The 19139-nt window shown below is 40.2% G+C and overlaps 1 protein-coding gene across 2 annotated transcripts in view; it reads right to left on the bottom strand.

Moving 5' to 3' along the window:
• Positions 1–1549: 1549 nt before the first annotated feature.
• Positions 1550–19139, bottom strand: part of SLC44A1 (solute carrier family 44 member 1) — a 70462-nt gene continuing 52872 nt past the window's right edge. Inside the window, exons 11-16 of one of the 2 annotated variants that reach the window (XM_067316682.1) lie at positions 17532–17688; positions 17191–17274; positions 14526–14663; positions 12531–12767; positions 10853–10933; positions 1550–8611 (exon numbers count right to left, since the gene is read on the bottom strand). In XM_067316682.1, coding sequence (XP_067172783.1) covers positions 8588–8611; positions 10853–10933; positions 12531–12767; positions 14526–14663; positions 17191–17274; positions 17532–17688 — 721 coding nt within the window. In that variant the 3' untranslated portion in view covers positions 1550–8587. Of the gene's footprint in view, positions 8612–9935; positions 10934–12530; positions 12768–14525; positions 14664–17190; positions 17275–17531; positions 17689–19139 lie in introns of those variants that run through there. The other variant, XM_067316681.1, reaches the window with a different exon arrangement.

Genomic DNA, 19139 nt, shown 5'->3' with positions numbered 1-19139 from the left:
TGGAAAAGGAGCTGGTTTGCTACACCCTGAGGGCTACGTGCTGAGGGCCCCATCCTCCAGGCGGGTGAGCTCCTGTGGCAGCTGAAGAGCTGGGCTGCCCTGCAAGCAGGGCGACTCTAATTACTAATGCCAGGGATTTGGTCCTAAGGCTGTTTTTCAGATGCATATGTTCATTGTATGCAGTGTCCAGGCAGTGGGGATTGCTATGTTGCAGAATTCCTGCATTTTCAGTTCTAGTCCTCTGTCACCTTCTGTCTCTACATCCCTGCTCTCCGTCCTGCTAGTAGCTTCCTGGGTTTTCTTGCCCACTCCACACCTCCGCTCTCAGGTTTTATTCCAGTCTCCCACTAAAAACGTCCATGTCCCATTCTGTTCTTGCATGTGCTTCTCTCACCAGCTCTCATCAGGCCCATCTTCAGCACCTTAATTTTCTTCTCTTTCCCTGGAAGCCACAAAGCTCTTTCATTTTGGAGCTGGAGAAATCAGTGTTTCAGACTGTCATTGCTGGAGAGGGTGAGGAGAGCCAAAGAGCTCCTGGCTCCTGACTCTGTCCTGCACTTTTGACACAAGCAAAACGCAGGGGGAACCACCTGGAGTTTGTATAACCAGTGCGATGTGCCTCCTGCCTCCAGTACATCTACTGATGGGCATCCCCTGAACCTCTCTTGCTTCAGGCAAGTAAACCAATCTAGCCGAGTAGCTTCATCCTTAAAAAATCATGAAAAAGACATTCTGAATTTGCAATAAAGAATAATACAACCAGGAAACACTACTCCACTTGGCTATAAGTCTGTTGAGAAACTGGCAGTAAAGAAGGTGGAAATTTGTTGTGCCTTTTTTAAGGGATAGGAGAGGGGAAGGAATCTTTCTGATCACACATACCTCTGCTAGTAAGCCTGCAGAGATGCTGCTGTTAGTTGCTTCTATTCACTGTCCATCTTTAGTTTTCCAAGTTCTTTAGAAGAACACCTCTGCAGAACTGGGCCCTGCTTCAGGAGCAGGGGGCACGTACAGCACCCTGCAGAACGAGGGGCTGGTCCCACAAGAGGTGCTGCACTGAGAAGCGCAGTTTGCATGTTTCTCATAATTGAGAACGGGAGTGCCTTCATCCTTCCCTCCTCTGCATTCCTCCTAAACCGTCTCTCTAAAAGGCAAAGCATATGTTATTGGCCAGTCTGGTCCAGATAGCTGTAACAGTCCTGATAGTCCTGAATCCTGGGTATGAACAGGGGAAGTGGAGTGTGTGTGATGGCCTGCTCCACTTCTATGGTAAGGGCTTAGCAACCTAGACTGTGTGGGACCGACCTTCCAACACAGCAAAGTGTTACTTAGCAAAGTGTTAGCACCACAGTGCTTTTCTTGGCACCTGGACAGTGAAGGAGCCAGTGATGCCCAGTGCTACTGTAGCTTCTCAGCTACAGGCGGGCTGGTATAGAGCAAAGCAAACCTCAAGCAAAGATCTGGACTCTGCTTTGCTCTCAGGGGTATGAGATACTATTTGTAAGTGGAAGGGTAGGGCTTATTAGTCCATATAGAAGAAACAGATATCTTTCTTATTAATAAAAACTTTATTTTGACACATTAAAAAAATCTATACATTTCTTAGACTAAAATACAGTTTTGCATCAGTATTCTGGCACAATGTCAGTTTACACAGAAAATCTAAGATTAGATCAGCCCTGTTAACTTCCCTTCTCTTCCCGCATTCACAGCTTGCAGTATAAAACATTTCAGGTTCTCAGACAACAATAAACAGTGTCACATTTACTTTTCCCATTCCAGAAGGAGGTGGCATTCCACTGGAAAAAGGAGTTACTTGATCTTGATCCAATGTAAATCACTAACCCAGTCCAGGGGGTTGACTGCTCTGTTAGGAGTACATGTGAAAGATGAAAAACTTGTTTCCACATGATGCTTTGATGGACTATGACAATGCAAGTATTATTTGAGCTATTGCCAAGCCTTTAAAATCTATTCAGAAGATTCTCCTTCCTCCCTAGGATAGTTAGTGTAATCAGCAACACAATCCCACAGTATAAAAATAATTCCTTCCTACAGGTAGAGGATTACACCTTCTTTCTTGCTTTGAAGCTCCAGAGCAAAATGAAAGCAGGACACAGTGGATGTGGCTGTGAGGTGTCAGTGAAACGGAATATGAATTTTCTTAACTGCTACGAAGATTTTGTGTAATATTTTATACCTGTGAAACCATGTTCTGCATGGCTCCAGCCAACTTCTGGCAGTTCATTTCTGGCCTACATAAGAAACAGAACAACCTTTTCGCTTTTTACTCCCTCTCCCCCAAGGTCCAGCCACTTCTCTTGGGGAGAACAGGGGACTAAGGCAAACTTGCTGCACTGCTGAGAGCATGCAGCAACAGATGGCAGTGCAGCACAGCTTATAAAATGCCTGGGAGCAGGAGAGAGACCCAGGGTCCTTTCACACAGTGTGATATAAAAGGCAGCAGACTAGGGCAGTGGTTGGTGCTGCCAGCTACGATTCAGCAGCTCCTCAAGTGTGGAATCAGGCAGTCAAGGGCCTTTTGCAAAGAATGCACAGAGCTGCCTGATAGCTCCCCTCTTCTCTATCTTTCTACCTTTTGCCTTCCTGCCTGCCCTCTCAGGGCTACATCCTGAGCTGCTGCATATGGTTCTGGTTCTGAAACAAGTAAGAGATGCATTGTTTTTCACCAGTGCATCCAAGTTCCTGGCCTCCAAATACAGCTGCATGTCCAACTGCCAAGACTTCAGTAGGATTAAAATTAACATTTCAGCCAGAAGTAGAGTAACAGCAAGTACCTCATAAAAACTTATTTTAAAATGGTAAAAAGGAATTTTTGCAATCACTTTAAACCAGCAGTCTTCAGATTGGCTTTGTGAGATCCTAGCTGTAAAGCAAACAAGGGGGACTAGAAGTCCTCTCCTTTCCCATGGCCTCAGATCTCCAGTGACATCGGTGATTCTGTTCATGTCAAATTTCATACTACAGCTCCCGCTGACCAGCAGGAGGACACTTAACCTCGCTGATCAGGAGGAATGTGTGGGAAGTGAGGAACTGCCTGATCCCTAGAGAACAGTGCTAACCCCAGCTGTTTCTCTTTCAACAGGTGTTCAAGGAAAGAGTCTACTGCTTACACGGGTGCCTGGAGAAAAGCTAAGCTCTGTACCTGTCAGCAATGGGAGCCAGTCTTTTGCACTCACCCACTGTTACTGTTGCAACTGCTAGTCTGAGTGGGACAAGGGAAACTGCTGACTATCTCCTTGTCTGCTGCACTGTTTCTCTAATGGAGGAGCCTTTTCACGCTGAGCAGGGACCCATCCCAGTACCAGCACTGGAGCACATGCAGTTCTTATTTCAGGGTTAAAATTTCAGACTTTCATAGGAACTCAAGTCAGCTCCCAACTTCTGCTAGATTTCAGGAGTATTCAGCATCCTAATCTCATAAAAGCTTTCTGAAATACTTACCTGCCCACTTTTTACTCAAGCCAGAGGGGAGAGGAGCAGCACTTGAGGAATGGCAGCCATTTACATTGCCGGCGTGTTCTATCGCATATGCAGAGAGGCTAAAGTTACCTTTAAACATATTGAAATTAGTCTAGTTCTGCTAAAGTTAACTGATGGTTTTGCTCTGAACCCTGGCAACTTTGGTTCTAAGGTGAGTCCCATGTTTCTGTAAAAAGGTGCCAAATACTTAAAATACCAAATCCTGCTTGGCCTGTTCACACATCACTTGACTGCTACAGTGAGACAGGTGAGTAGGATCTGACAGTGTTTGCTAGTTTTCTGCTAGTTCTAACTAGCAGAACCTCTGTCAAATGAATGTCAGGTAGCTTAGCTTCCAAATAGATGTTTTCAAAAGGATTCATGCGACTTATTGTTCCTAGAAATATTTTCATAATTCCAGTATCACTGAAGAGCTTTGGCTTCATTGCATCAGCTTGCAAACACTGCAATACACATCACAGCTCTGTTCTAGAATAGAAATTCTCCCTTCCATACATGACACCCACATCACAAAAGATAAGTTTCATCTCTTCTCTGATCCCTCTAAATACAAAAAAAAGCCTTGAGATCAGTATTTGCTACAGAGCACATGAAATACAAATTTACTAGTCTCCATGATCTCTCTTGTTACATGATGGAAATAATAGCAGAAGTAAAATAGTTGAAATTGCATTTAAAAATTAAATATTGAGTAGACTTCTGTCACCCCCAAGAAACAAGCTAACTGCAAGCAATGCTTCAAGCAAGTCTTTTGGGTTTTGTTCTGGGGAACTTTTTTTTTTTTTCCACAAAGATGAAATAGGATTTCTGTGGTGATCATGCAACACATGACCAAATTGTTCAGGAAGCAATGGACTTGAGATGTTTAGATTTAGAAAATAGTATCTGTACAAGCAAAGCCATGGTTTTAAAAACACAGATGCTTACTGGTACCTACTTTTAAACCTTAGTAATTTTAAACCTTTTAAACCTTAGTGCCATATTCAATACAACATGTAATATGCATTAAGAAACAAATGATCACTGCTTCATGATTACGAGTATACATCTGCTACATGCATTTTATTCTGACTTCATAATGTACATTCACAGAATACATTGTAACCATTCAGAGCAAAGCACTAAAGTGCATGTCACGAGGGCACATTATATATGTTGTCTCAAATACTGGCTGATTCAAGCAGGGCTTGCCTCTGCTTTGTATCCCCATTTTCTGCTGAAAGAGTAAGAGCCAGCATACCCTGCTTGCTCCCTGAAAGGGAGCACTGGAGCAGGCTAATTGCTTGCTGTAGGAAAAGCCCTTTCAGAAAGGAGTAACCACCCTGAGAAGGTACTGTAAGGAAATGCTGGGAATGACTCTTGGATAAGCTGCTGGGTAACTGGGCCTGTAACTGGGTTTCCCCCTTTAAGTTCTCCCTTTTGGGTCACGCTTTCCTAATGCAAAAACTCCTCAAGTTACCATGCCAAGTTAAGGCCACATGTAAAACTCAGTCCTGTTTCTGGCATGGATGTGCTCAGTCTATCCGTGGAGCAGGGCTGAAGTTGCAGAAATGAGGGTCTGCACTCCTAATCACAGCAAGCACAATGATGGGGTGGTGTCATACAAAAACAACAACAAAAAGCCCTCAGGACTTGAGCTCAGCACCTTCTCCCCCTCCCATTCAGTCCAGGTAATATCCTGAATCATTGCCTTGGGAAGGTGATGAGGCATGTGCTAAGATCAGTGTGAAAAAGGAGAGCTGATACTCTGCCACTTGGCACTCCTTTGCTGAAAAAGCAATATAGAAACGAGAGCTATGAGAGGGACAAAGATTCTCGAGGGCTGGAAGAAACAATAAAGACCTCACGCTGCTCAGGTTACAAATCAAGTAGAGGACAAAGTAGTGTGAAAAATAAAATCTGAGAATTTAGAAAAAGGTGCATTTGTTTTCCTTTGAAGCCTAACTGACTGGAGACTATGATCCAGACTGTCTGCAGGAACTGGTAATCACCTTGGCTCTTTTACTGAACCCAAATTATCCAGCCTGAACCACTAGCCCTCAAGCACTGCTTGGGTCACTGGACCTTCCAAGGAGATGATTCCTCCGCCTTAGCTGTCTCATCTATTCCCTCTGCAGTGTTATTCCCAGTGCAGAATCAGCATTACTCTCCAGTCAGAGCTTCCCACAAAGCAATTCCTATACTTGCCTAGAAAACCAGCTGGCATGTAGAATATTTAGTCCATCACCACTGGCAGCCGCCAGCACCTTTACTGCCAACCAGGGATTTACATTCAAAGTGTCCTCCTACTCTACTATCCCCAATAGTGAAGGAAAGAAAAGCATTGTTTAAATTTGTCCTGAGAAGTTCTCTCTTTGGACTTCAGTTTTCTACTTATCTCCTTGCACACGACAGGGCTGGAAGAGCGCAGCTTGCAGTTTTGTTGCAAATAAGCTTCAAGAAGCATCCAAAAGCTTTAAAGGGCCACTAGAAAGCCTTGCATGTGGACGGAATGCATTTTGGTATGGCCACTTTGTAACTGACAAGCTCTACATGCCAGGTATATGCTCAAGAACAGTGCACAAGATTTTATTAAAAACTTCATAATGATATAGATATATCACTCAAACATTACAGCTACCCATAGAAAAGTGTTGCCTGTATCTTTTAAACACCATGTAAATAAAACAAATTTATTTGTAAAACAGGATAAACTGTTATAAAACTGGTGCACAGTCAAGTCATACAAAAATACAAAATTTGTTTCCAATTGCAGTCCTGTTATGAATTAAGAGAAAAGCCCCCACCCAGGACTTCCAGGGAGCAGAGAGCCTGTGGAACGTGTCATGGCAGAAATATGATGTCAAAAATGAGCAGAATCCAAAGCTTCAATAACTTCCATTAACCTCCAAACTTCCAAACCAGATGGAAACTACGGTTTCTCTGGAGCAACTGGGTGTGTGATAAGTCTCTTAGCCTTGAAATCCTATTCCTAGGATTCCTCTGAGCCAGTTTTTAATTTCTGTTGCCAAACCCCACCGATCTACACAAATGTTCAGTGTTCAGTGGCCACTGCACTCTCAGAAGTACAGCAGAAATGCCTTCTCTCCACAAACTAAAGACTGCTCCAGTGCTTCTTCTAGGTAGCCTGAGAGCTAATTTGCATTGACAGGCCTCACCAGTGCTCCAATTTAAATCCTAGGTTGAAATTCTAGTCCGGTTAACACTTAAACAGATGTGTGACTTGCATAAGCTCCAGACAGCTCTCCTCATGTCAGTGGAACTACAGACACTGTTCAGTTAACAAGTGCCTAGGTACTTCAAGGATTAGATCTTAAGTCTTCTTGTCTCACCCTTACCTACCATTTATAAATGTATTTTTATTTTCAGTATTTTTCATACAGTTTGGTTTCTGTGATATGAAAAGAGTAAATCCTTTTAACTGACTTACTGAAAGAAACCTAAATAAGTTTAAGTATCAAATTACTTACAGAAGCAAAAGTGAAATATTTCACCATCACCAAAAGTTAACAGCACTGATTAGTTACATGATTAAAAAAAAACCTTCATCAGCAATTTAAGAGTCTGGTCCTCTGAAAGGAAGCACATAAAGAACCACTTATTAAACCTTGGTGACATGAGTGGTAAGTTTCTCTACCTAGACATACCTCTCCATTTGCAAAGCTTCTGTAAAAGGGCTTCTCTCTTTCAAAAAATTTTCTTGAATGGAGTGATCAAACCATTGAGGCATTATTTATTTGTACAGAGCTTATATTTAGTGCAATAAGTTTAAAAATTCTGCTCTGAAATATTAACTTTACCTTAACAAAAATAGTTTTCTTAAAAAAATCGTAACAAAAGGAGTATATCGCATAGACAGATCATGAGTTCTTAGCAAATACACTTTTAAGCATTTACCATTACAATACACTGAACAATTGAATATTAGCATTCATATCTGGTGAGTTTCCAGAGTGAAAATAAATGTAAATATCTAAAAATTAAAAAAAAGAGTATATCCCCTGTGGTTATGTGATAACTTTAGGCAAATATTCTGGCAGTGACACTTTCAAAGAAAGGTTTCTCTGCCCTTTCCTGTTTTACCCACCTGCTACAGTACATACAAATATGGATGAAAAAACAGGCAAGGAATGGCCCCTTCCCCCTCCCAAAGCTCTCCAGTGTTAGGTGAAATAAAGCATATACAGTACTTCTTTTGTATAGTAAGAGAGTTCATTTCTCTTCCCATCCCCAGTATCCTTACATCTAGTCAGGATTTAATCATGAGTATGGCTAAGACTGAGCTTTAATAATCTGTTAGTTCAACTGCTCATATGGAAAATCCATACTCTTCAAAGGAGCACTGCTGAAGTGCAAAGGAGGCTACTGAAGTCAGGGTGGGGGGGAGAGGGGAAAGTAAGGTAAAACAGGAAAAAATTGCATATAAAACTCATCCTTCCCCATTTTCTAGTTTCTGTAAGCAAGGGCTCCCACACACCTGAATACCTGAGGAGTTGGTTATTGTGATATCTGATACTGAAACAAAACTACATATCCCCCACTGTGCCCCACCAGGGCTGTAAAGTAAAATGTCTGCTTACAAATCAGTTAGAACTGAATTAACTCTCACTGAAACCACCTTTTAAAAACCTAAATTTGATTTTTTTTTTAATTTGAAGGTTTTACTCATAATTGTCCTGAATTTAATGTAAATTTAAACAAATCAAACAAGTAAAATTCTCAGCACACTTGCAGTTTCATGAGAAATCTGATATTTGATTTTCTAAACCCAATCATCATTTAAGATCATCTTTACAATGATACCTCCTCCAGATTGTAAAATATCAAGCAGATAAGAATCAACATTTCCATGACCACAATGAATAATTAAAAAAATGGAACAATGATAAAGCTGCTTGTAAAAGCCACCCGTATGAAAAGAGTACATGTTTCACAAAAATAATTGTTAAAAAAAGTATTAAATCCCTGTTCCTTTTCTCTGATTTTGGCTGTTTTTATATATATATATATATATATATATGTATATATGTATATATATATACTGTTTTGGAATGTCAATGGGTTCCATAATGGCTGGCTAGTTTCAAGATGAACTTGCTCCAGAGGCCTAGAAAACAAAGTCATACAGTACAGTCTTAGACAAATGCCAAAGGATAAGGAGAAACTGAGTCAAAGGGGTCACTGGAAATTGTAAAAAAAAAAGTGTGAAAGATTTTTTTCTTGTGCCTTGACAGTCTCTTTGGAGACAAAAGGTCCTAAATGTTTCCTCACCTCTGCTATTAATACCTATTTAAAATACAACTGTATTTTGGGGATTTCACTTTTAGAATGAATTTTCATGCCTAAGAAATATCCATGCTTAGAGAAACTGAGGCAAAAGAGTACAGACTCACTTTTTAAAAAAAGTTTCATTTAATCCTGAGACACCTAATTTTGAGATCATGGGCACTACTATTACAGAATATACTTATGCATGATCCTATTTGGACAGTAAGAAAGGCCTTTATCAGTGTTTCAGGAAAAGGTATCAGAAATTACACAGAGGCAATTACTGCTACCTACATTGCACCCAATTCTCGTCAGGAAGCGAGGTCCCAAAGTTTCAGACCCTATGCAGTCGGAGCTGAACACCCCAAAACTGAAGACCACTTGAGAAAATAAGGCTCATCAGTTCCAAAGATGACTATCAAATGAGCAGAACTGTGAGTATGTCAGCATATGACATTCAGGCTGAGAGTCCCAAGGGCTCAGCATCCCCCAGCAGTCCTAGGAGGACTTCCAGTCATTGCCAGGGTTGAGTGCCTAGAGTCAAGTTTCTAAAAGAACAAAAAGACCCCTGACTTGCAATTGCTTGGTTTGTCTTTTTCAAGTGGAGTGGATAAAAGTTCTAATATTCAAGTTTTAGGCAGTCAGGTACAAAAGTTTGGGTAGAAGTCTGTGCTAGCTCTGAGGAAAGCATGAGTGGGAAACCACTTAAGGTAAACCAACAGTCTGAATTAGAGGTTAAGATAAAATTTTGGGGTTAGATTTTTTGAGCCTATCACTAGAGGATGTGCAAACCCAATTTTCAATCATTCTAATGGCAGCTTTACATTTATAGTGCTTAAACCTCTTAGAAAATCCCAACATTAGTGTCTCTCTGTTCAACTGGAATTACTCCCTGAAAGAAACAGTAAATGAACATGGAACTAGTTTTTAAAATTTAAGAACATGGCAGCATTTAGGCATAAGCAAATCTAGACACTGGTATGTTATAATGAATAGCAAAACACGCAAAGCTAAACATCTATTGATTCTAGAGCAGGAATTCATTCCAGCTAGGTCAAAAAGTGCTCATGCAACATGGCTTCACATACATCATTAAAAAAAAAAAAAAACTATTAGCATACATTTGGATTCCACGATTTTAAAAAAATGTTGTCCACTTGGTAAGGAACTGAGTCAAGCCCCAAATACTCTGTGAAACTAATGACAGAATACTATTTTATTTTACAAAGTCATATTGCACAATGACAAATCATACCTTGCCCAGCCTGGCTTCTCATCATATGCTCTCAGTTCTCCACCTTCCAAACTCATTCTCCTATACTGATAACTGTATTATCTGTACCATTTACAGCTGTTCCTTATTCCAGGCTACTCAGACATGCAACGCCTTCCTAACAGGCACACCATAAGTAAAACAGGCTGCAGAAGCATAAATGATGCATTGTTCACTGTCTCTGTATCTGACAGTGTGAGATGGAAAGAGCACACAAGAGACAAGCAACATAAGTAGTTGGCAATAAAAACAAACAACTGGGAGAAATGTCATTTAAGCAGGTTGAAAGGAATCACTGTATCCAGCCCCTTGGCACTGTATAAAATAATTTGGTAAGAGCTTAAATGCCTGATCCTACTTTGCAACCATGGATGCGCTCAGTAGTGCTCTTCAGGCTCTTATACTGAATGCAAGATGAGCAAGAATTGTTTAGTTCAGCACTGTAAAGAGGATTAAAGTCAGAACAGACTAATGAATTCCAGAGTCATCTTATTTTGAGAGTGCTCAGCAGTGGGGGCTGTCTGTGTACATCACCTAACATGCACTACTAATCCTAATGAAATGATACTGCTTTTGTTTCATATGACACAGTTCCTTTCATCTTACTTTTACAGGAGATGGTCTCAGCTGTGACAAAAACTCTGCCATCCAGGTGATAGGCAAGCTCACAAACAGAAAAAGCAGAACATCTTGAGTGATGCAGAGAACAAAAACTTCTCCTGAAGAAGTGCAGTCAGTAAAGACAAAGAGGGAGAGGAAGTAAAAGTGAAACTCTTGGAGGATCGCCACCTCCTCATCTGCACCTACCATTGGTTTTAGCTCTCTGCCCTCAGCTCCACCTCCCCGGCCAGCTTCTTTCATAGATTTTCTACTATTCTCCACAAACTCCTGAAAAACAGTAATAAAGTGATATGCAAACACCTGCTTTAGATACACAACTTCACAAAGATGCAACTTGTGAACGCAAATGTGAACATGCTTCACAAATGTGAACATGCTTCTCCCACTTCTTTTGGTCAGACTTCTCTGCAAAATGTGAAGAGCCAGCCACAAGGGTCTCCCTCACCTGATTCTGAAGAACTGGAAGCCAGACAGATGTTTGTGTTAAGTACTGTTAGAACTTTCACATTTACCACACAATGCTCTCCTTTATGGGAAAGAGAGGTAGGAGTGTGATTGTCACAAAAACAAAGATCCCAGTTACTACATCCATCCTGTCAACAGTGTGGAATGTTAAAACTCCATTAAACAGAAGAACTTGGAGTTAACTACTTGCAAAACATTGCTGATTTCCCTAACCTCTCTGAATGGGGCTTTTAAATTTTTTCAGATATGAACAACCAATTAATTGTATACTCTTCCGCTAAAGAGATTACCAAAGGTGCTAATTCTGCTTTTGCCTTTTATTTTTCCCCTCTCTCTTAAAGGCAAGCATTCTGTAGCATATTTCAATAAATTTTAGGCTGACAGTGTTTTGTGATCTCTCCAGTTGACTAAAGAAACCTGCAATGCTTTTATGATTTATCTATGCTGTCTTTCTAGACAGGATGCTTCATTTTATTCTGTGCTAAAAAACAACTCATCAGCTAGGATTTTATTTATTTTATATTCTAGATTCTGTAGTGTTTTACCAGAATTTTAATTTTAAATTTGAATTCTTGAGACATTTTTCCAACAAGAGGGCAAAAAAATGTTAAGAAGTCATAAGGGTTTTCTTCCAGCCTACAACACCTAGGGGTACATTTTACAGGGACATCTTCTGTGGTTGCCACTTAAAATAGGGGGGAAAAAAAAGAAAAAAAAATCAAGAAAATCAACTCAGCAACAAACTGGCAGCCTAATTATGGCCTTAGGAGCAGAATTTTACATCTTGATCTCTAACAAGAATGAATAGGGGATAAAATGGAACCAACAAATAAGAAATGAATTCTGCAAAGGGCTTTTACATAGCATCCAGGCTCCAAAACTCTAGGATGTAAAATCTCTTGTTTCAAAGTGTGACAGACTGAGAAGCATGCTTGGGTCTCTGACCATTTGAAAGAAGAAAAACTTTAATGTAATTACTATTTACATGTGTTTGTGTTTGGGGAGAATAATCTGCTATTTGCTCTCTTCCTCTTCCCAAGAGGAGGTCCTTCTTAGGAAAGTGAAAAAACAAACACTTTCTTCTTGTTTTGCTTCTTTTTTTTGGCAAAAAATTATTTACAATAAATGATACCTATGGCAATGATTCTGTAAGAGGACACTTCATCTGACAGCCAGCGAATAGAAGCCAACAACAGCGATGCTAAAAGGGGGAGGCATCATTGCTTACCTGATACTCAGACAACTCCCTTTGCTTATATCAAGTCATTAACAGGACAGAAAGGTAACCCAGCTAAAGCAAGTGACAGTTTTCTGCCCAGCTTGAAAGCTCATCCTGCTCTCAAAATATCCAGCTTATGGAATCATATCCTCAGATTTCAGGGAGTGCTGAGAAACTCACCATGAGAACTTTATCCATGTAGAATTCCCTCCCAGGGCTTCCATCGTTGTATTTTGTATCAATAGCAAAACATAAGAAGAGGACATCAACAACCATTTCATAAATGGAAAGGAAGCAGTGAGCAACCAGGAATGCAAAGAGGCAGACAATGATGAGTGGCAGCACCCAGATGGTGTAATCTCGCTGGTAGTTCAGCAACATAATCCCTGCCAAACCTGTACTGCAGACAATCAGGACCTGAAGGAGAAAACAGAAAACAATTCTAATGAACAATTCTAATGTCAGAAGCCCTTTGATTTTTATTTTTATTTTTTTTGACCTACGCACTTCTTGTTCTGCCAGGGCTAGAACTGAGGGTTGCAGATGCTTGTGGTAACCTCCCCAACCTCCTGTATTCTTTTGTGTAAATGATGCTTTATCAGTGGCCCAGCATTTGAATATATCAGATTGATTTCAAACACATCTTCAATGCAAGAGGCATCTTTCAGAGCTCCTGAAAGCTAATTATATTTATATCATGCTGTCATTCTTCTAGTGTTATAGTGTCAATTATAAAGACCCCAGAACCAGAGGCCACTAACCAACTAATGTGTTGTTGCTTGTGGTTTGGGGTTTTTGTGGGGAGGATGAGGGTATCTTTCATTTTGCTGGAGGAAACAACTTAGCAAAGCTGAGCTTGTGTTATCACTTTCTCATCTCTATACAGAGAAAGTAGATCAAAATTAATGTAAGGCACATTACACACTGATGTGTAATGTCCTAGAACTACCATATGTATGTCTGTGGCCCTAGCAGATGTTTTACTGGGTACCATTTTGGTCTTTGAGAATGACAAAGAAACTAAAACAATTGCCATGACCGCTCCACATTTTGAGCATTTTCTGAACCTTTTATTATGAACAGAAACTAAACCCACCAAAATGTAAAATGCACCAGTTTTACTGTATTATGAAAATGCTGGACTGGACTGGTAGAAGAACTAGGCTGGCAACCTAAGCACTGTTTAGCTGATACTATTTTTAGTATGCTGCACTCTTCATTTAAACACTTCTGTCATCCTTGCATTTCTCTAATAAATTGAAAGCCATTTTTTTCAGGGATACATTTCTGCACTATGCATTTCATGATCTCCCAGCCACCTTTATCTTTGTTATGTTTTTCTTTCTCCTCACATTTCATTGATTTAATTACTGGATTAGAAGTGCAGCCCACAGTAGTCTGATTTAATAGAAATAAAAGAACGTAGGAAGGAAGACCGTTCAGTCCAAGTAGTGTCCAAATGCTTGAGGACAGGTGATTCAGTGGATTAGTATTAAGTATTTCAGTAAATCCTCCTTCAGGACAAAATCCTTCACTGGATAAGAATAGTTCATTGTTTTCTTAAAGTATATCTCCATCAGTTTTTGGAGACAGAAAAAGCTGACTGACCACAACAATTACTCTAGTCATCTTCTAATTTTCAGAGTAAAGGTAACTTAGTTCCCTGAGCTGACAGTTCCTCAGAGCAGGATCCTGTACTATCTTCCAGTCCAATTTTGTCAATAATGTGCCAATTTTCTTCGAAACCCTGGAGATTCCTTACTAAATAGAATTTTGAGGAAATGTCTCCTTTCCTTAAAATTTTAGGTTTTTAACCACAGATCCAATCAAAAAGTCAAACTTCTGGTCACTTGTCTCTTGACTCTCTAAAAATAAATACATGAAAAAATTTTTTTATTTTTCTCTAAAAAATGTCAACATCTAAAGTTCTTTTCTGATCAGTTTTACTTAACATAGGCAGATGTTTATCCTCCCCTTTCCTGGATGGCCCCTTCCTGATAGGGTGCAACTAGATGTGACAAAACTGCATGCTAGGAGAGAGGAATTTGAAGGCATTTTGTATCTGAGATGCAAGCCATTACTGAGGAAAGCTTGCTGCTCACAATAACTAAACAAATAAATAAAATAAAAAAACTTTGACATACCAAGGTCCCTAGCAGTATACAGTAGACATACCTTTCCTAGGAACAGCATGAAATCTCCAACTGTATTTATGGCAGCCACTCGCAAAGCATTCTCCACTAGAATAACAAAGGCATCCTTTGCTGAGGTGCAGAAGTTGGTACTGTTGATAGCTGTGGCTGTATATGCATTCTGGGACAAAAATGAAGCCTTAATTACAGATTGATCAGATGTTTCAGACCTCCCACTCTAGAATTTTTGTTCAATATCAGTTAGGAGGGGACTTCAGAGAGCTACCTACCCCTTCCATAACAGGAAGTGCTTTGTTTCACAGCAGTAGATTTAATAATAGACTTCGCTACTTGAGAAATATCAACATGACCAGATGATACCATTAATTTCTACAAAATATACTCTTCCTTAGAGATAAAAAAGGTTAAGAGCGGTATTCTGAAAAAAGTTTCACAGGCTTTTATGGGGGAAGAGGAGGGGGAAAGAGGAGGGGGAAAGAGGAGGGGGAAAGAGGAGGGGGAAAGAGGAGGGGGAAAGAGGAGGGGGAAAGAGGAGGGGGAAAGAGGAGGGGGAAAGAGGAGGGGGAAAGAGGAGGGGGAAAGAGGAGGGGGAAAGAGGAGGGGGAAAGAGGAGGGGGAAAGAGGAGGGGGAAAGAGGAGGGGGAAAGAGGAGGGGGAAAGAGGAGGGGGAAAGAGGAGGGGGAAAGAGGAGGGGGAAAGAGGAGGGGGAAAGAGGAGGGGGAAAGAGGAGGGGGAAAGAGGAGGGGGAAAGAGGAGGGGGAAAGAGGAGGGGGAAAGAGGAGGGGGAAAGAGGAGGGGGAAAGAGGAGGGGGAAAGAGGAGGGGGAAAGAGGAGGGGGAAAGAGGAGGGGGAAAGAGGAGGGGGAAAGAGGAGGGGGAAAGAGGAGGGGGAAAGAGGAGGGGGAAAGAGGAGGGGGAAAGAGGAGGGGGAAAGAGGAGGGGGAAAGAGGAGGGGGAAAGAGGAGGGGGAAAGAGGAGGGGGAAAGAGGAGGGGGAAAGAGGAGGGGGAAAGAGGAGGGGGAAAGAGGAGGGGGAAAGAGGAGGGGGAAAGAGGAGGGGGAAAGAGGAGGGGGAAAGAGGAGGGGGAAAGAGGAGGGGGAAAGAGGAGGGGGAAAGAGGAGGGGGAAAGAGGAGGGGGAAAGAGGAGGGGGAAAGAGGAGGGGGAAAGAGGAGGGGGAAAGAGGAGGGGGAAAGAGGAGGGGGAAAGAGGAGGGGGAAAGAGGAGGGGGAAAGAGGAGGGGGAAAGAGGAGGGGGAAAGAGGAGGGGGAAAGAGGAGGGGGAAAGAGGAGGGGGAAAGAGGAGGGGGAAAGAGGAGGGGGAAAGAGGAGGGGGAAAGAGGAGGGGGAAAGAGGAATAAATATGTTCTTTTGAATAGATCACAGTACGTCATATGACTTACTAACAAACATACAACTTACTAACATATGACACATGACACATTAAGTCATGTTAATGGATGCAGATTCCCTTGAGATCTGCTAAATCAAGCAGTATGGGCCATCTGACAGAGGACCGTATGAGGTACAGTCACCATTCTTCTCACTTGCTCTTCATTTACACATTAACAAGTTCACTTCAAAAAACTAATTAAAATAGAATTTGCAATTTCTCTGCAGGAGTAGGAGGTGAGCAGTCACTTTACTACAACAATAAGTAGTAAGAAAAAATAATCCATATATATAAAGCAGTTTGATAGTCATACAAGTCAGGTAAGACAATCTTCAGATGCTTCAATAGACTAAATTTCTAATTTTGTCTGGAATCATTGAATAATAATGCCAAGGCAAGACAGGACAATGATCAAGGGTGACACTTTTTTTTTTTTTTAATGTTTCCTCCTGATTTTATTGCAAATCCTATTTCTAGCTGATACACCAAAACTCAGCCTTGGCTCCAACAGAATACCAACATTTCTGCCTTTGCTTCCTCTCAGTAATTTGGAGTGTTGGTAAGATTCTGTGAGGCTTACAAGGGAGTCTAAATACAGAAACCCATCATATACAAGCAATAGCAAGATTTACAACCTTTCACCTTCTTTGGGCAAAGTCACTTCCAAAAAACCTATCTTAAGGTTTTATAAATAACAGCTGTCCCCAACCAGAAGAAAAGTGTTCCTGTTAACAAAGATGGCTAGGTAAACAAACACTTATGTTTATAAAGTCATATATTAAGGAACAAAATATTTATTTCTACTTCCAAAAGCAAAAAAAAAGAGCAGTAGAAAAAGGAATTACAGGATATATATTTAACACAGGTGGAAACGCAGGCTAATAAAAAAATCTACTACAAGGGGGCCTGATTAGTCACTGTGTCAACTAATATTGTAACTATTACACCTAGAAAAGGTTCCCTGTCATGTCCCAGCAAATGTGTTTTCAAAATCAGATGTACTCTGGCAGACTGGGCGTAAAGGAGAACATCTCTGACCATTTAACAAATCTGTTATAATATTGAGACACATCATGCACAAAAATGAATACCAGCAATTTTTCACCATCGTATTGTAAATAAGCACTAGTGTAGTGATTTGCAGTGTAATTTCAGTAATGGAGACAAGACTGAAGTATCTTGACTCAGATCAGTCAAGTTTCAAAGTATAATACATTATGTGTCAGCCTCAGACTGCATTCTGGGAATTACACATAGTATCAGCCTTTTACATAAAGCTTAAACATTGAAAATCTTACCTGATTTAAGTAGGTCAGGCACTTTTCTAGACACCAAAGGCAGCAGATGCAGGCTTTCAGCATACAGCGAGCACAAGCATTTTCCTAGGGCAGCCACAAAAATGCAGGATAACAAAGATACACAGTCAGAACAAAAGATCTTAAGGAAACCATACTCCTTTCTGTTTTGGTAACTGATACTCAACATGATAACTCATGTGGTCCCTGTCAGTTCTACAGTCCTTTAAGGACCAAATATTCCAAAATGAAACTTCAAGTCACCCACACAGATGAAATAAGGTTAAACTGTAAATATGTCAAATCTTGAGTTTTAGTAACAAGATGGGATCTATTTCTCTTACTTTTCCTTTGAGTTGTGTATGAATATACATAAGAATCATTCGTGGTATCTTCACTAGTGTGATAATGAAAGATCCCTTTGCCACTGTTCCTAGGTGGTAACAAATAAGGCGATTAACAGATGCCAGAATAGGAGTAAATGGCAGATTCCTTTTCTCCCTGTGGAAAAGAAAAAAAGACTAAAGTAGAATGATCGATATGGATTTAATGACATCAGATGAAATTGATGCAAATCCTCACTGAACTAACAGGCAAAAGAAATTTCCTATTCTCATTTTAGCTTTCAGTGAATATTATTCATACTACACCAAACATTGACCATCTGTGCAAGTCACAGTTTTAGTTCTAATGCAATCATAGGAAAAGGATAAGGAATCAGCAGATCTTAAGGGTACTCTTACTAGCAGGTGACTGCATTACAGGTATAGCCAACCACCAGTTCCTTTTAAACTGCACATTTCATGTGGTGTGTAATTCAAACTCTTAAAGAAAAAAAAAAAGTGAGAAACAATGCAAACACTTTTCAACCAGCCTACTGATAAGCTTGCCCTTCTCCTCCCTCACATTCTGCTTGAGGTCTTCATGAAGACTGTCTTGGAAAAGATGCAAGGAGGAAAACTTCCACCCTTTTATTATGTAAATTCTTTTTTCCAATGTTTTCTATTTCTGATCTAGCTATTCTATTCTCAAGGAACCAAGTATTAAGTCTTAAAACAAGCTATTATGTTGTAACACAGCTAGAACATTTTTTAAATTTGTCAGATGAATACTCAGTTTCACACAGTCTTGAAGCAATTCCCTCTTACAGCTTGTATTTGTATTTTCTATCAAGCAAGCTATCTCCTTCTCTCTTGCAAAGAACAGTTCAACTCAACATTTAAAGAATGGCTGTTCTTTATTATAAATATGAACATCATAATAAATATATGAAAGAAAAAAGTGTTAGCATTCTGAGCATAAAATATCTCCCCATCTTGGGAGAAAATTATTTTCATGTGTGTTTCATTCAAAAAAGATCAAAAGTAGAATCTTAATTCCATGAAACTAACCTCCGCATAACCTAATCATGAGACATTAGTGATTAAAATATATTTTTACTATGCTTTCTTCCTATTAGCAGTTAGAGCCAAGTGGAAGAAGCTAAATTCTGTTCTTTCTTTGGTACAATCACATAAAAGTCTAACCAAGTTTTGAGTTCTCCACCTGGCAACCCAACCGCTTCCTCCTTTTCAAGTAACTGTAACTGAAGGCAGACTTTATACTGCAGAATCTTGAGATCTGTTATCACCTGAGTTGCAGGGAATCCACCTTGCTGAGGTGAACGGATAGTGAGCATAGGTAAAACATCTCTTTATAGCTAAGCTGATCACATCTGATGTGAAAAGCTGCTGATGGGCAAAACAATGGGAAGGTCCAAATTAATGCCTTTTTACTCTTTTACTGAGTTAATTTTCAAAGTAGAATTGTGCTTTAAAATACAAGAAAGAATAGTAATAGAGAGAAATGGATATTTACTAACTTAAAATACAATTCCCATTAAGGAATGATAGACAGGGTACAGTTAAAAACAAAATCATTTACCTTCAGGTAATGGAAAATACATAAATTTA

This window comes from Apteryx mantelli, chromosome Z (assembly GCF_036417845.1).
Source record: "Apteryx mantelli isolate bAptMan1 chromosome Z, bAptMan1.hap1, whole genome shotgun sequence".
NCBI classification, from domain to species: Eukaryota; Metazoa; Chordata; class Aves; order Apterygiformes; family Apterygidae; genus Apteryx; species Apteryx mantelli.
Note: the sequence above shows the minus strand (reverse complement) of the source record. Positions and strands in the feature narration are given on the sequence as shown.